Source organism: Rhinoraja longicauda, chromosome 34, assembly GCF_053455715.1.
Source record: "Rhinoraja longicauda isolate Sanriku21f chromosome 34, sRhiLon1.1, whole genome shotgun sequence".
Classification (NCBI taxonomy): domain Eukaryota; kingdom Metazoa; phylum Chordata; class Chondrichthyes; order Rajiformes; family Arhynchobatidae; genus Rhinoraja; species Rhinoraja longicauda.
Window position 1 is genome coordinate 19,591,967 of NC_135986.1, and position 15,228 is coordinate 19,607,194.

Sequence of the window (15,228 nt, forward strand, 5' to 3'; positions counted from 1 at the left end):
TATTAGAGGTCAGTTTGTTTCATTCAGTAGATTAGGTTTAGCTTGTTATGGATAAAGGTTTATCCTTCGTATTGTCTGCTGTGTGTGATTGCATCTTCTGGACTGCTTAATGTCGCTGTACTTTGTGTAGTGACAATAAAGGTTATTCACATTTACATTTACATACACACTCACACACACACACACACAGTCTAATACACGCACACCACAGTCACAGCCACACAGTAACGCTCACACAGTCTCTCTTTCTCGCACACACACTCACAATACATACACACACTCACACACACACACACACAGTCTAATACACGCACACACAGTCACAGCCACACAGTAATGCTCACACAGTCTCTTTCTCGCACACACACTCACAATACACACACACTCACACACACACACTCACAATACACTCACACACACTCACAATACACATTCACACACACACTCACAATACACTCTCTCACACACACTCACAATACACACACACTCACAATACACACTCTCACACTCACAATACACACTCTCACACACACACACACACACACACAGTCTAATACATGCACACAGACACACAGTAACGCTCACACAGTCTCTTTCTCGCACACACACTCACAATACACACTCTCACACACTCACAATACACCACTCTCACACACACACACACTCACAATACACTCACACACACACACACACTCACAATACACACACACACTCACAATACACACTCTCACACACACGCACACACTCACAATACACTCTCACACACACTCACAATACACACACACACACTCACAATACACTCTCACACACACAATACACACTCACACACACACTCACAATACACACACACACACACACTCACAATATACACTCACACACACACACACAATACACACACACTCACACACACCAATACACACACTCACAATACACACACACTCACAATACACTCACACACACACAGTCTAATACACGCACAACAGTCACACAGCCACACACTAACGCTCACAGTCTCTTTCTCGCACACACACTCACAATACACACTCCCTCGACACACACGCACACTCACAATACACACACACTCACAATACACTCATACACACACACCACCACACACTCACAATACACACACACACACACAGTCTCATGCAGGCGCGTGCACGTACGCAGGCGGTGGACACTCGCTGGCAGTGGGGGGGGTGGGCTTTGAACCAGCGGTCTGTGGCACCGTGTGCCGCGTCTCTCCCCGCCGTGCCGCCCGCCGGGAGGGTTTGGGAGACCCCTGGGTCCTAGCGCCCTCCTGCCTGGGCCCGGGCTGGGGAGGTGGGACTGGTGACCGCGTTCAGCTCCCGCTCTCCCCCGTTAAACCTCTCTCTCTCCCCCCCCTCGCTCTCTCTCACTCGCTCTCTCTCTCTCTCTCCCCGGGCACGCAGGGCTCCAAGAGGGTGCTGCGCTCCAACGAGATCCCCCTGCCCCCCAGCATGACGGAGATAGATCTACAGCTCACCTTCTCCCTGCAGGTAACGGGGGTGTGGGGGGTGAGGGGGGGTCGGGGGTGAGGGGGGGTCGGGTGTGGGGCGATGAAGGTGGGATCAGTACTTTGATTAACTATCGACACAAAACCCTGGAGTAACTCAGCGGGTCGGGCAAGCATCTCTGGAGAGAAGGAACGGGTGAGGTTTCGGGTCGAGACCCTTCTTCAGACTGTGAGAGTCGGGGGAGAGAAGAGACACAGAGACTTTCCTTGAGCCTCGTCCCCTTTGATGTCTCGCTTTCACACCTTACCCGTCCTTATCTCGGTCTCGGACCCGAAACGTCACCCGTTCCTTCTCTCCAGAGATGCTGCCCGTCCGCTGAGTTACTCCAGCATTTTGTGTCTGTCTTCGGTGTAAACCAGCGCCTGCAGTTCCTTCCGACAGAGTATCTGTGGAATTCTCTGCCTCAGAAGCAGTGGAGGCCAATTCTCTGAATACATTCAAGAGAGAGCTGATGGAGCTCTTAAGGATAGCGGAGTCAGGGGGTATGGGGAGAAGGCAGGAACGGGGTACTGATTGAGAATGATCAGCCATGATCATATTGAATGGCGGTGCTGGCTCGAAGGGCTGAACGGCCTCCTGCACCTATTGTCTATTGTCTAGTACTTTTATTGACAGTCACCACTCTTTTGTGTGAAATGACAAAGATTTTCACTACCTCGCTAGGTACAAGTGGCAATAAACTATCACCATTATATCACCTCCCCTTCCTCTCCCCTCCCCTACGCTTCCCTCTCTCCCACTCCTCCCCCTTCCCTCCCCCCTCTCTCCCTCTCCCCCTCCATAGTCCTTGAGGGTAAAGTCTTGAGAGTGGGGGGGGGGGCGGGTGAGGTGTGGGGTGGGTCACTATTAGTGGAGTGGGAGGTGTTTGACTGCTCGGGGGGGGGGGGAGGGAGGTTGAGGATGAGGCGTGGGTGGTCGGGAGGGCTGGTCAGGGAAGCAGCTGGGGAGGGAGTATTGGATGGATGCTGACCCCCCTATCCTCTCCCTCTCTCCCTCTTCCCCCTTCCCCTCCCTCCTCTTCCATCTTCCCCTCTCCCTCTCTTCAACCCTCCTCTCCCTCACCCCCTTCTCGCTCTTCCCCCTTTCTCTTTCCCCTATCCTCCCTCTCTCTCTCCCTCCCTCCCTCCCTCCCTCCCTCTCTCTCTCTCTCTCCCTCCCTCCCTCGCTCCCTCACCCCCTCTCTCTTTCCCCCCTTTCTCCCATCCTCTCTCTCCCTCCCTCCCTCTTTCTCCCTCCCTCTTCCACTTCCCCTCCCTCTCCTCCTCACCCCCCTCTCTCCCTCCCTCTTCCCATATCCTCCCTTTCCCTCACCCTCTCTCCCTCTCTCCCCCTCCTCTCCCTCACCCCCTTCTCACTCTTCCCCCCTTTCTCTTTCCCGTATCCTCCCCCTCCCTCCCTCACCCCCCCCTCTCTCTCCCCCCCCCAGTACCCGCCACTTTCTGAAGCGTGACGCCAACAAGCTGCAGATCATGTTACAACGGAGGAAGCGCTACAAGAACCGCACCATCCTGGGCTACAAGACACTGGCACTGGGACTCATCAACATGGCCGAGGCGAGTCCCAGCCCCTCCCCCCGTGTCCCCCTCCCCCTCCCACCGCTCCCCCTCCCCCAATGTTCCCCCTCCCCCATGGGTTCTCCCCCCCACCTTCACCTCTGTCCCACCTTCAGAGTCTGTATGCTCTCTCTCTCTACCCGTCTCTCTCTCTGCCCGTCTCTCTGCCCGCCTCTCTCTCTGCCCGTCTCTCTCTGCCCCGTCTCTCTCTCTCCCGTATCTCTCTCTCTCTCCCCGTCTCTCTCTCTCCCCGTCTCTCTCTCTCTCTCCCCGTCTCTCTCTCTCCCCGTCTCTCTCTCTCCCCGTCTCTCTCTCTCTCTCCCCGTCTCTCTCTCTCCCCGTCTCTCTCTCTCTCCCCGTCTCTCTCTCTCCGTCTCTCTCTCTCTCTCCCCGCCTCTCTCTCTCCCCGTCTCTCTCTCTCTCTCCCCGTCTCTCTCTCTCCCCGTCTCTCTCTCCCCGTCTCTCTCCCCGTCTCCCTCTCTCTCTCCATCTCTCCACCTCTCCCTGTCTCTCTCTCTCTCCCCGTCTCTCTCTCTCCCGTCTCTCTCTCTCCCCGTCTCTCTCTCTCCCCGTCTCTCTCTCCCCGTCTCTCTCTCTCCCCGTCTCTCTCTCCCCGTCTCTCTCCCCGTCTCCCTCTCTCTCTCCATCTCTCCACCTCTCCCTGTCTCTCTCTCTCTCCCCGTCTCTCTCTCTCCCCGTCTCTCTCTCTCCCCGTCTCCCTCTCCCCGTCTCTCTCTCTCCCCGTCTCCCTCTCCCCGTCTCTCTCTCTCCCCGTCTCCCTCTTCCCGTCTCTCTCTCTCCCTGCCTCTCTCTCTCTCCCTGTCTCTCTCCATCTCTCTCTCCACCTCTCTCTATCTCTCTCCGTCTCTCTCTCTATCTCTCTCCGTCTCTCTCTCCACCTCTCTCCGTCTCTCTCCATCTCTCCATCTCTCTCCCTGTCTCTCTCCACCTCTCTCCCTGTCTCTCTCTCCCTGTCTCTCTCTCCCTGTCTCTCTCTCTCTCTCCCTGTCTCTCTCTCTCTCTCTCTCTCTCTCTCTCTCTCTCTCTCTCTCTCTCTCTCTGTGCCCCTCTCTCCCCCGTTCCCAAGAGCATGCTGCCTGCTCTCCCCCCCCTCCCCGTCTGATTTCTCTCCCCCCCGGGGATGTGTCGGGTGGCTATGTAAATGCGGCACGTTCTGCAGGTGATGCAGCATCCCAGCGAGGGAGGGCAGGTCCTGGGTCTCCACAGCAACATCAAGGAAGCCTCGGCGGTGGTGGCTGAGGTCCGTGTTTACTCCCTGTCCAGCCAGCCCATCGACCACGAGGGGCCGAAGCTCAAGATGTCAGGTAGGCCCCGTTACTGTGGTGCACTCCCACTATCCCGCCCCCACTGGGCCAACGATCCCAGCAATCAGTGGGTCAACCTATGCCGAGCGTCTGTTGGCACTGGGCCTGTACTCGCTGGAGTTTAGAAGGATGAGGGGGGACCTCGTTGAAACTTACAGAACAGGCCTCTCTACACTGGCTCCCATTACGGTACAGAATCAACTTCAAGCTCCTCCTATTCACACACAAAGCCCTAAACAGGCTTGCCCCCCCCCCCATATCAAAGCTCTTCTAACCCACCACTCTATCTCCTGGTCCCTCAGGTCGGCCGACTTGGGGCTACTCACTATCCCGCGGTCTAGGTTTAAGCTCAGGGGTAACCGCGCTTTTGCGGTTGCAGCTCCTAGACTGTGGAACAGCATCCCTCTCCCCATCAGAACTGCCCCCCTCCATCCACTCCTTTAAGTCCAGGCTCAAAACCTATTTCTACTCCCTTGCGTTTGAGGCTCTCTGAGGGGGCGCTGTGAAGTGTTTATGTATGTGCTGTTATGTTTGTGTGCCATTGTATGTTCGTTTCTTAGTACCTGAACTGATGGACAGCACTTTGGTCAACGTGGGTTGTTTTAAAATGAGCTGTCCAAATAAAATTGGCTTGACAGTGAAAGATTTGGACAGAGTGGGTGTGGAGAGGATGTTTCCACTGGTGGGAGAGTCTAGGACCAGAGGGCACAGCCTCAGAATTAGAGGAAAATGAGGAGGAGTTTCTTTAGTCAGAGGGCGGTGAATCTGTGGGATTCTTTGCACACAGACGGCTGTGGAGGCCACAAGGCAGTGGGTTTATTTTCAGGCTCTACCCACTGTGCCACTGTGCTGCCTCAGGCTCCTGTGCCACCACTTTGATGGCTTCCGATGGGTCCCGTTCTGAGAAACCCATCGGAAACCGATAGTATTGTAAGTCGAGAAATGCATTGAAAGCGCGCGGTCGGTCGTGCGGCCGGAAGCGAGCGGCGTTTCTCGCTGCCGTTTGCACCATCGCGAATCGATCGATCTGTCGCAGAGTCGAACCGTCGTAACCTGGGGAGCGCCTGTGGTGGTGAGATGAGAGTGTAGCCGGGCTGGTGTTTGACGGTGCGGGCTGCTGTCTGGGGCAATGCCTCGTGCTGCCCCCGTCACACCCTGTGTGTGTGTGTGGGTGTGACGGGGGTCGGTGTTCTCTGTGTCTGTGGGGGTGACGGGGGTCGGTGTTCTCTGTGTGGGGGTGATGAGCTGCGTGTTTTCTCTCTGGCAGATCGATCCCCCGACATCGATAATTACTCCGAGGATGAAGACGACAGTTTCTCCTCCGAGCAGGAAGTCAGTGACGATCGATACACGGACAGGTGACTCCCTCCCCTCCCGTCCCCTCCCCTCCCGTATCCTCTCCACCCCATCCCCCCCTCCACCTCCGTCTCCCCGCCCCATCTCCCACTCCACTCCCGTCTCCTCTTGCCCCCCCCCCCCCAGCTCCGTCCCCTCCCCCTCTCCACATCCCACAAACCTGTCACGGTGCTCGTGGCTGCTGCAGACTCTGTATACGGATCACACGCACACACGCAAAGACACACACACACAATCACACATACACAATGCACACAATGCCCACACACACAATGTAGATACACGCACGCACGCAAAGACACACACACACACACACACACACACACACACACACACACACACACACACACACACACACACACACACACACACACACACACACACACACACACACACACACACGCAGACACACATACACACACAGGCACACACACACACACACACACACACACACACACCACACACACACACACACACACACACACACACACACACACACGCAGACACACATACACACACAGGCACACACACACACACACACACACACACACACACACACACACACACAATGCACACAATGCCTACACACACACTCACACGCGCACAAAATACACACACATTTCTCTTTCTCGCTCTCTCTCTCTCTCTCATCTCTCTCTCTCTCTCTCTCTCTCTCTCTCTCTCTCTCTCTCTCTCTCCTCTCCCTCCCTCTCCCTCTCTCTGCCTCAGACTGACAGCCTCTACCTGTCACCTCTCTTTAGGACATATTTTTGAAGATGAGGACCTGACGAAACGCAAGAAGTCTCGGAGGAAGCTGCCAAACTCCTCGGCCATCTCTCGCTCCGGAATGAGCAACGTAAGCAGCGCTCAAAAGTGATAGGAGCAGAATTAGGCCATTCGGCCCATCGAGTCCACTCCGCCATTCAGTCGTGGCTGATCTATCTCTCCCCCCTAACCCCATTCTCCTGCCTTCTCCCCATAACCCCTGACACCCGCACTAATCAACAATCTATCTGTCTCTGCCTTAAAAATACCCACTGACTTGTGGCCTCCACAGCCGTCTGTGGCAAAGAATCCCACAGATTCACAGCCCTCTGGTAAAGTCGTGCAGCTTGGAAACAGTCCCTTCGCCCACGTTGCTTATGCCGACCAAGGTGCCCCATCTACGCCAGTCCCACCTGCCCGCGTTTGGCCCACGTCCCCATTCCCGCTGCACCATTGTGGCCACACGGTGGCGCAGCGGTAGAGTTGCTGCCTTACAGCGAATGCAGCGCCGGAGACCCGGGTTCCATCCCGACTACGGGCGCCATCTGTACGGAGTTTGTACGTTCTCTCCGTGACCTGCGTGGGTTTTCTCCGAGATCTTCAGTTTCCCTCTACCCTCCAAAGACATGCGGGTTTGTAGGTTAATTGGCTTGGTGAGTGTAAAAATTGTCCCTCGTGCGTGTGTAGGATAGTGTTAGTGTGCGGGATCGCTGGTCAGCGCGGACCCGGTGGGCCGAAGGCCTGTTTCCGCGCTGTATCTCTAAACTAACCTCTAAAAACACTGTGCCGCCCCCTGAGGTGCTTTAACTTTTGTTTTTACAGCAACAAAACATCAAGCAGAAGTTTGTGGCTTTGCTGAAGAGGTTCCGGGTCTCTGACGAGGTGAGTCATGCTGGGAATGTCTAGGTCAGTTTAGTTTATTGTCACGTGTACCGCCCTGCAGTGAGAAGCTTCTGTTGCTTGCTATCTAGCCAGCGGCTAGACTACACAGGAGATACGGTGGCACAGCGTAGAGTTGTCACAGTGACACAGCGTGGAAACAGGCCCAACTTGCCCACGCCGGCCAACATAGCCCCCAGCTACACCAGTCCCACCTGCCCGCGTTTGGCCCATATCCCTCCAAAACCGTCCGATCCATGCACCTGTCCAACTGTTTCTTAAACGTTGGGATAGTCCCAGCCTCAACTACCTCCATCTGGCATTTATTCAGAAAATGCTGGAGTAACTCAGCAGGTCAGGCAGCATCTCGGGAGAGAAGGAATGGTCTCGACCCGAAACGTCATCCATTCCTTCTCTCCCGAGATGCTGCCTGACCTGCTGAGTTACTCCAGCATTTTCTGAATAAATACCTTCGATTTGTACCAGCATCTGCAGTTATTTTCTTATACTACCTCCTCTGGCAGCTCGTTCCATACACCCACCACCCTCTGTGTGAAAAAGTTACCCCACAGATTCCTATTAAATCTTTTCCCCTTCACCTTGAACCTGTGTCCTCTGGTCCTCGATTCCCTACTCTGGGCAAGAGACTCTGTGTGTCTACCCGATCTATTCCTCTCATGATTCTGTATACAGGAGGCACGGTGGCGCAGCGGTAGAGTTGCTGTCTTACAGCGTTTGCAGCACCGGAGACCCGGGTTCCATCCCGACTACGGGTGTAAGGAGTGTGTACGTTCTCCCCAGGACCGCGTGGGTTTTCTCTGAGATTTTCAATTTCCTTCCACACTTGAAAGACGTGCAGGTTTGTAGGTTAATTGGCTCGGTATAAGTGTAAATTGTCCCTAGTGTGTGTAGGAAAGTGTTAATGTGCGGGGATCGCAGAACGAAACGTCACCCATTCCTTCTCTCCAGAGATGCTGCCTGTCCCGCTGAGTTACTCCAGCATTTTTGTGTCTACCCTCTAAACTTTTCCTGTCCGTGTCTCTGTCCAAGTGTCCATTAATGGACACAAAATGCCGGAGTAACTCAGCGGGTCAGGCAGCATCTCTGGAGCGAAGGAACGGGTGACGATTCGGGTCGAGACCCTTCTCAGTCTGAAGAAGGGTCTCGATCCGAAACGTCACTCATTCCTTCTCTCCCGAGATGCTGCCTGTCCCGCTGAGTTACTCAGCATTTTGTTTCTATCTTCGGTTTACACCAGCATCTGCAGTTCCATCCAACACGTGTTCATTAAAGACTTTAAATGGAGACTGCTGCTGAGTGTTCTAGCCAAGGCTGACATAATTGTCCCCATCTCTCTCTCCCTCTCCCTCTCTCCCCCCTCTCCCTCTCTCCCTCTTTCTCCCGCTCCCTCCCACCCTCTCTCTCTTCCTCTTCCTCTCCCTCTCCCTCTCTCCCCCCCTCTCTCTCTCTCTCTCTCTCTCTCTCCCCCTCTTTCTCTCTCCCACCCTCTTTCCCTCACTCTCTCCCTCCCTCCCTCCCACCCTCTTCCCCCCCCCTCCCTCCCTCCCACCCCTCTCTCCCCCTCCTTCCCACACTCTCTTCCTCCCACCCTCTCTCTCTCCCTCCCTCCCCAGGTGCTTGCCCTGGAGAACGTGTCGAGCGAGCAGATCCAGGAGGTGGAGGAGGGAATTGACCTGCTGTACGACAGCCTGGAGCTGTACAACCCCAGCGACAGCGGGCCCGAGATGGAGGAGACCGAGAGCATTCTCAGCACCCCCAAGCCCAAGCTCAAGTACGTGAGCACCTCCCTCCCCATCACTCTCGCCCCCTCATCCCCCCTCCCTCTCGCCCCCTCCTCCCCCTCACCCACTCCTCCTCCCCCCTCCATCGTGTCTGGCGCCCATCCTGCCTTCCTTTGCCTGCAGGAGGTTAGGTTTAGTTTAGTTCTAAACCCAAACTTCTAGTTTAAGTTGAGATTTACTACCGGGCATCAGGCAGCGGGTAGAGCCGCTGCCTCACCGCGCCAGAGACCCGGGTTCCAGCCAGACCTCGCGGTGTGTGTGTGTGAGTGCGTGGAGAAGCTGACACCTGGAACAGCGGATACAGGAGATGAGGTTGGAGGAGCGGATACAGTAGATGAGGTTGGAGGAGGTGCAGGTGAACCTCTGCCTCACCTGGAAAGACTGTTTGGGTCCACAGTAGATGATGTTGGATCAGTGGCTTTGCTAAAAAAATTGTAAAGTTGTCCATGGATAGTGCTCGTGTCTTTGGAGAGATTCAACGCGGAAATGGGACCCCCAGCGAATCACCCCGTACACGAACACTATCCCACACACACTGGCAACACTATCCTACACAATCAACGCCAATTAACCTACAAACCAGCGCGTCGTTGGAGTGTGGGAGGAAAACGGAGCACCGGGAGAAAACCCACGCAGGTCACAGGGATAACGTGCAAACTCCGCACAGACAGTGCCCGCAGTCAGGATCGATCCCGGGTCTCTGGCGCTGTGAGGCAGCAGCTCTACCCGCTGCGCCACCCAAAAATGTATTGATCACTGGTCGGCGCGGACTCTGGGTCGAAGTGCCTGTTTCTACGATGTGTCTCTAAAGTAGTTTTATGTTTACACTCTCTCCCTCTGTCGCTCCCCCCTCTCCTCTCTCCCTCCCGCTCCCCCTTCCTTCTCTTCTCTCCTCTCCTCCCTCCCTTCCGCTCCCCCTCTCTCCCCTTGCCTCCCCCTTCCCTCTCCGCTCTCTCTCCTGCTCCCCTCTCTCCCCTTCCCTCCCCCTTCTCTCACCCTCACGCTCCCCCTCTCTCCCCCCTTCCTCTCTCCCCCTCTCTTCCCCCTTCCCTCTCCTCTCTCCCTCCCGCTCCCCTCTCTCCCCCCTTCCCTCTCCGCTCTCTCTCCCGCTCCCCTCTCTCCCCTTCCCTCCCCCTCTCTCCTCTCTCCCTCCTGCTCCCCCTCTATCCTCTCTCTCTCCCGCTCCCCCTCTCTCCCTCCCGCTCTCCCTCTCTCCCCTTCTCTGCAGACCTTTCTTTGAGGGGATGTCTCAGTCCAGCTCGCAGACTGAGTTCGGGAGCCTGAACAGTAAAGGGAGTCTGAGCAAGGAGCTGACCAGCCCGGTAAGTGTCTTGCCAATGTACGATGTTTCACTGGTTTCTTGATCATCACGTGCACCAATGGTAAACATGCAGGTACAGCAGGCAGTGAAGAAAGCTAGTGGCATGTTGCCTCCATAACCAGAGGATTTGAGTATAGGAGTAAAGAGGTCCTTCTGCAGTTGTACAGGGCCCTAGTGAGACCGCACCTGGAGTACTGTGTGCAGTTTTGGTCTCCAAATTTGAGGAAGGACGTCCTTGCTATTGAGGCAGTGCATCGTAGGTTCACCAGGTTAATCCCCGGGATGGCGGGACTGTCATATGAGGGAAGATTAGAAAGACTGGACTTGTATTGATAAGGGGACGCGAGGTAAAAGAGCCATTAGGATGCAGTGAGCACAATATGATAAGTTTTACTCTACAAATTGAGAGGGAGAAGGGAAAATCGGAAGTGTCAGTATTACAGTATAGCAAAGGGGATTACAGAGGCATGAGGCAGGAGTTGGACAAAATTGACTGGAAGGAGGCCCTAGCAGGGAAGACGGTGGAACAGCAATGGCAGGTATTCCTGGGAATAATGCAGAAGTTGCAGGATCAATTTATCCCAAAGAGGAGGAAAGATTCCAAGGGGAGTAAGAGGCACCCGTGGCTGACAAGGGAAGTCAAGGACAGCATAAAAATAAAAGAGCAGAAGTACAACAAAGCAAAGAAGAGTGGGAAGCCAGAGGATTGGGACTCTTTTAAAGAGCAACAGAAGATGACTAAAAAGGCAATACGGGGAGAAAAGATGAGGTACGAGGGTAAACTAGCCAATAACATAAAGGAGGATAGTAAAAGCTTTTTTAGGTATGTGAAGAGGAAAAAAATAGTCAAGGCAAATGTGGGTCCCTTGAAGACAGAAGCGGGGAAGCGGGGGAATTTATTATGGGGAACAAGGAAATGGCAGACGAGTTGAACCGGTACTTTGGATCAGTCTTCCTAAGAAGATACAAGCAATCTCCCAGATGTTCTTCCAGATCAAGTGCAGAGATCAGGGTGACGGAGGAACTGAGAAATCCACATAGGTAGGAAATGGTGTTGGGTAGACTGATGGGACTGAAGGCTGATAAATCCCCAGGGCCTGATGGTCTGCATCCCAGGGTACTTAAGGAGGTGGCGCTAGAAACTGTGGACGCATTGGTGATCATTTTCCAATGTTCTATAGATTCCGGGTCAGTTCCTGTGGATTGGAGGGTAGCTAATGTTGTCCCGCTTTTTAAGAAAGGAGGGAGAGAGAAAACGGGAAATTATAGACCAGTTAGTCTGACATCAGTGGTGGGGAAGATGCTGGAGTCAATTATAAAAGACGAAATTGCGGAGTATTTGGATAAGTAACAGGATTGTTCCGAGTCAGCATGGATTTACGAAGGGGAAATCATGCTTGACTAATCTTCTGGAATTCTTTGAGGATGTAACTAGGAAAATTGACAGGGAGACCCGGTGGATGTGGTGTACCTTGACTTTCAGAAAGCCTTTGACAAGGTTCCACATAGGAGATTAGTGGGCAAAATTAGAGCCACATGGTATTGGAGGTAGGGTACTGACATGGATAGAAAATTGGTTGACAGACAGAAAGCAAAGAGTGGGATAATGGGTCCCTTTCAGATGTCAGGCAGTAACTAGTGGGGTACCGCAAGGCTCGGTGCTGGGACCACAGCTATTTACAATATACATTAATAACTTGGATGTAGGGATTAAAAGTACCATTAGCAAATTTGCAGATGATACAAAGCTGGATGGTAGTGTGAACTGTGAGGAAGATGCTATGAGGTTGCAGGGTGACTTGGACAGGTTGTGTGAGCGGGCGGATGCATGTCAGATGCAGTTTAATGTGGATAAATGCGAGGTTATCCACTTTGGTGTAAGAATAGGAAGGCAGAGTATTATCTGAACGGTGTCAAGTTAGGAACAGGGGTCGTACAACGACATCTGGGTGTCCTAGTGCATCAGTCACTAAAAGAAGCATGCAGGTACAGCAGGCAGTGAAGAAAGCCAATGGAATGTTGGGGGAGTCCAGAACAAGGGGCCACAGTTTAAGAATAAGGGGTAGGCCATTCAGAACTGAGATGAGGAAAAACTTTTTCAGTCAGGGAGTTGTGAATCTGTGGAATTATCTGCCTCAGAAGGCAGTGGACGCAATTCTCTGAATGCATTCAAGAGAGAGCTAGATAGAGCTCTTAAGGATAGCGGAGTCAGAGGGTATGGGAGAAGGCAGGAACGGGGTACTGATTGAGAATGATCAGCCATGATCACATTGAATGGCGGTGCTGGCTCGAAGGGCCGAATGGCCTCCTCCTGCACCTATTGTCTATTGTATTCACTGGAGTTTAGAAGGATGAGAGGGGATCTTATAGAGACGAATAGAATTATAAGAGGACTGGACAAGCTAGATGCAGGAAAAAATGTTCCCAATGTTGGGAGAGTCCAGAACCAGGGGCCACACACACAGTCTAAGAAAAAAGGGGAGGCCATTTAAAACTGAGGTGAGAAAAAACTTTTTCACCCAGAGTTGTGAATTTGTGGTGAGGAGGGAGCGCGGCGCTGTGGCAGGGAGGGGCGGTTCACAACTCTCTGGGTGGAAAAGTTTTTTCTCATCTCAGTTTTAAATGGCCTCCCCTTTATTCTTAGACTGTGTGTGGCCCTGGTTCTGGACTCCCCCAACATTGGGAACATTTTTGTGATGGACTGGGCTACATCTACAATGGTGGGGAGTGTGGTGTGTGCGATGGACTGGGCTACATCTACAATGGTGGGGAGTGTGGTGTGTGCGATGGACTGGGCTACATGCACAACTCTGATTCCTTGCGCTCGTGGGCAGAGCTGCTGCCTTAACCAAGGTGTTGGGAAGTCGGGGAGGAGGTTGCTGGAACTAATACCTCTTTTTCTTTTGTGCTTCCCGTCGCGGCCAGCTGGAGGCGACATCGAGCGAGAAACTCCGAATGTCTCGTGCCAGAGTCACGGAGGACGTGGGTTCGGAGTCCGAGATCCCGGTAAAGTATGTGGTTTCCCCGTGGAGGGGCCGCCTTGGCTCAGACCGTAGCACCCCCCCTCCACCCCCCATCGCCACACATTCAGAGCACGGTGGCGAAACGGTAGAGTTGCTGCCACACAGCGCCAGAGACCCCGGGCGCTGTCTACAGAGTTTGTCCGTATTTTGTACATTCTCCCTGTGACCTGTGTGGGTTTTCTCCGGGCGCTCCGGTTTCCTCCCACACTCGTACAGGTTTGTAGGTTAATCGGCTATGTTTCAGTGTAAATTGTTCCAATGTTGGGGGAGTCCAGAACCAGGGGCCACAGTTTAAGAATAAGGGGTAGGCCATTTAGAACGGAGATGAGGAAAAACATTTTCAGTCAGAGAGTTGTGAATCTGTGGAATTCTCTGCCTCAGAAGGCAGTGGAGGCCAATTCTCTGAATGCATTCAAGAGAGAGATGGATAGAGCTCTTAAGGATAGCGAGTCAGGGGGTATGGGAAGAAGGCAGGAACGGGGTACTGATTGAGAATGATCAGCCATGATCACATTGAATGGCGGTGCTGGCTCGAAGGGCCGAATGGCCTCCTCCTGCACCTATTGTCTGTTGTCCCGAGTGTGTGTAGGATAGTGTTAGTGTGCGGGGGTCACTGGTCGGCGTCAACTCGGTGGGCCGAAGAGCCTGCTTCCGCTCTGTGTCCAAAGTAAACCAAGCTAAGAGATACAGCATGGAAACAGGCCCGCCCACCATGTGCTCGCCGACCATCAGTCACCCGTTTAGTTCTACCTTATCCCACTTTCTCATCCACTAGGGGCAAATTACAGATTAACCGACAAACCCGGAGGAAACTCGAGCCAATACACGTTTAGTTTTAGAGATACAGCGTGGAAACAGGCGCACCGAGTCCGTGTCGACCAGCGATCACCCCATACACTGGTCGGACAGTGTTGACTGCTTGACCCTCTTCCCAGCTTACGCCCGTCCTCGCGCGCCCCTGGAGAGGCAACACGCGGTGTCCACGGGTACTCTGCAGGCCTTCCGTGAACACTGGTGGCCGCGGGCGGGTGGTTCCAGTGAGCGTGCTTACGGCTGACAGTGTTGTAACCTGACGTTGAGGGGCAGGTTGGAAAGTTACCGCACTGGGGGAGGTACAAGGATTTGTGAGGCGCGGCTGAGTTCCTTTCTCCTGCACTATAAGAACAAACAAATTCTTGTTTTTCTGGACCTGTTCAGCTTGTCACGACATCCCAGTATAAACACCAAAGTATTTGCTTCTGAGCCATGTTAGCTTTGAAATGAGTATTACTCTGAGATAACGCCCTGCATTTATTGTTTATTGCTCCCTCCACACTGATTCTTGATTAATGCGGGTCTCGGGGGTTATGGGGAGAAGGCAGGAGAATGGGGTTAGGAGAAAGATCAGCCATGATTGAATGGCGGAGTAGACTTGATGGGCCGAATGGCCTGATTCTGCTCCTATCAGCTATGAACTGTCCCTCCCGTGGTGCTCCCCCATCACCACGTCTTTGGAGTGCGGGGGGAAACCGGAGCATCCGGAGAAAACCCACGCAGGTCACGGGGAGAACGTACAAACTCCGTACAGGCAGCACCTGTAGTCGGGATGGAACCCGGGTCTCTGGTGCTGTGAGGCAGCAGCTCTACCCACTGCGCCACCGTGTCGCCCTCTCCTCTCTGTGTGCTG

The 15,228-nt window shown here is 53.8% G+C and overlaps 1 protein-coding gene across 1 annotated transcript in view; it reads left to right on the forward strand.

Moving 5' to 3' along the window:
- LOC144609624 (uncharacterized) overlaps positions 1–15,228 on the forward strand; it is a 71,524-nt gene that overhangs the window by 41,197 nt on the left and 15,099 nt on the right. The window contains exons 20-29 of the mRNA XM_078428122.1: positions 1,434–1,531; positions 2,965–3,091; positions 4,272–4,416; positions 5,684–5,759; positions 5,859–5,872; positions 6,534–6,628; positions 7,360–7,419; positions 9,051–9,208; positions 10,447–10,540; positions 13,465–13,545. Of these exons, the coding sequence (XP_078284248.1) occupies positions 1,434–1,531; positions 2,965–3,091; positions 4,272–4,416; positions 5,684–5,759; positions 5,859–5,872; positions 6,534–6,628; positions 7,360–7,419; positions 9,051–9,208; positions 10,447–10,540; positions 13,465–13,545 (948 nt within the window). The remainder of the gene's footprint in view (positions 1–1,433; positions 1,532–2,964; positions 3,092–4,271; positions 4,417–5,683; positions 5,760–5,858; positions 5,873–6,533; positions 6,629–7,359; positions 7,420–9,050; positions 9,209–10,446; positions 10,541–13,464; positions 13,546–15,228) is intronic.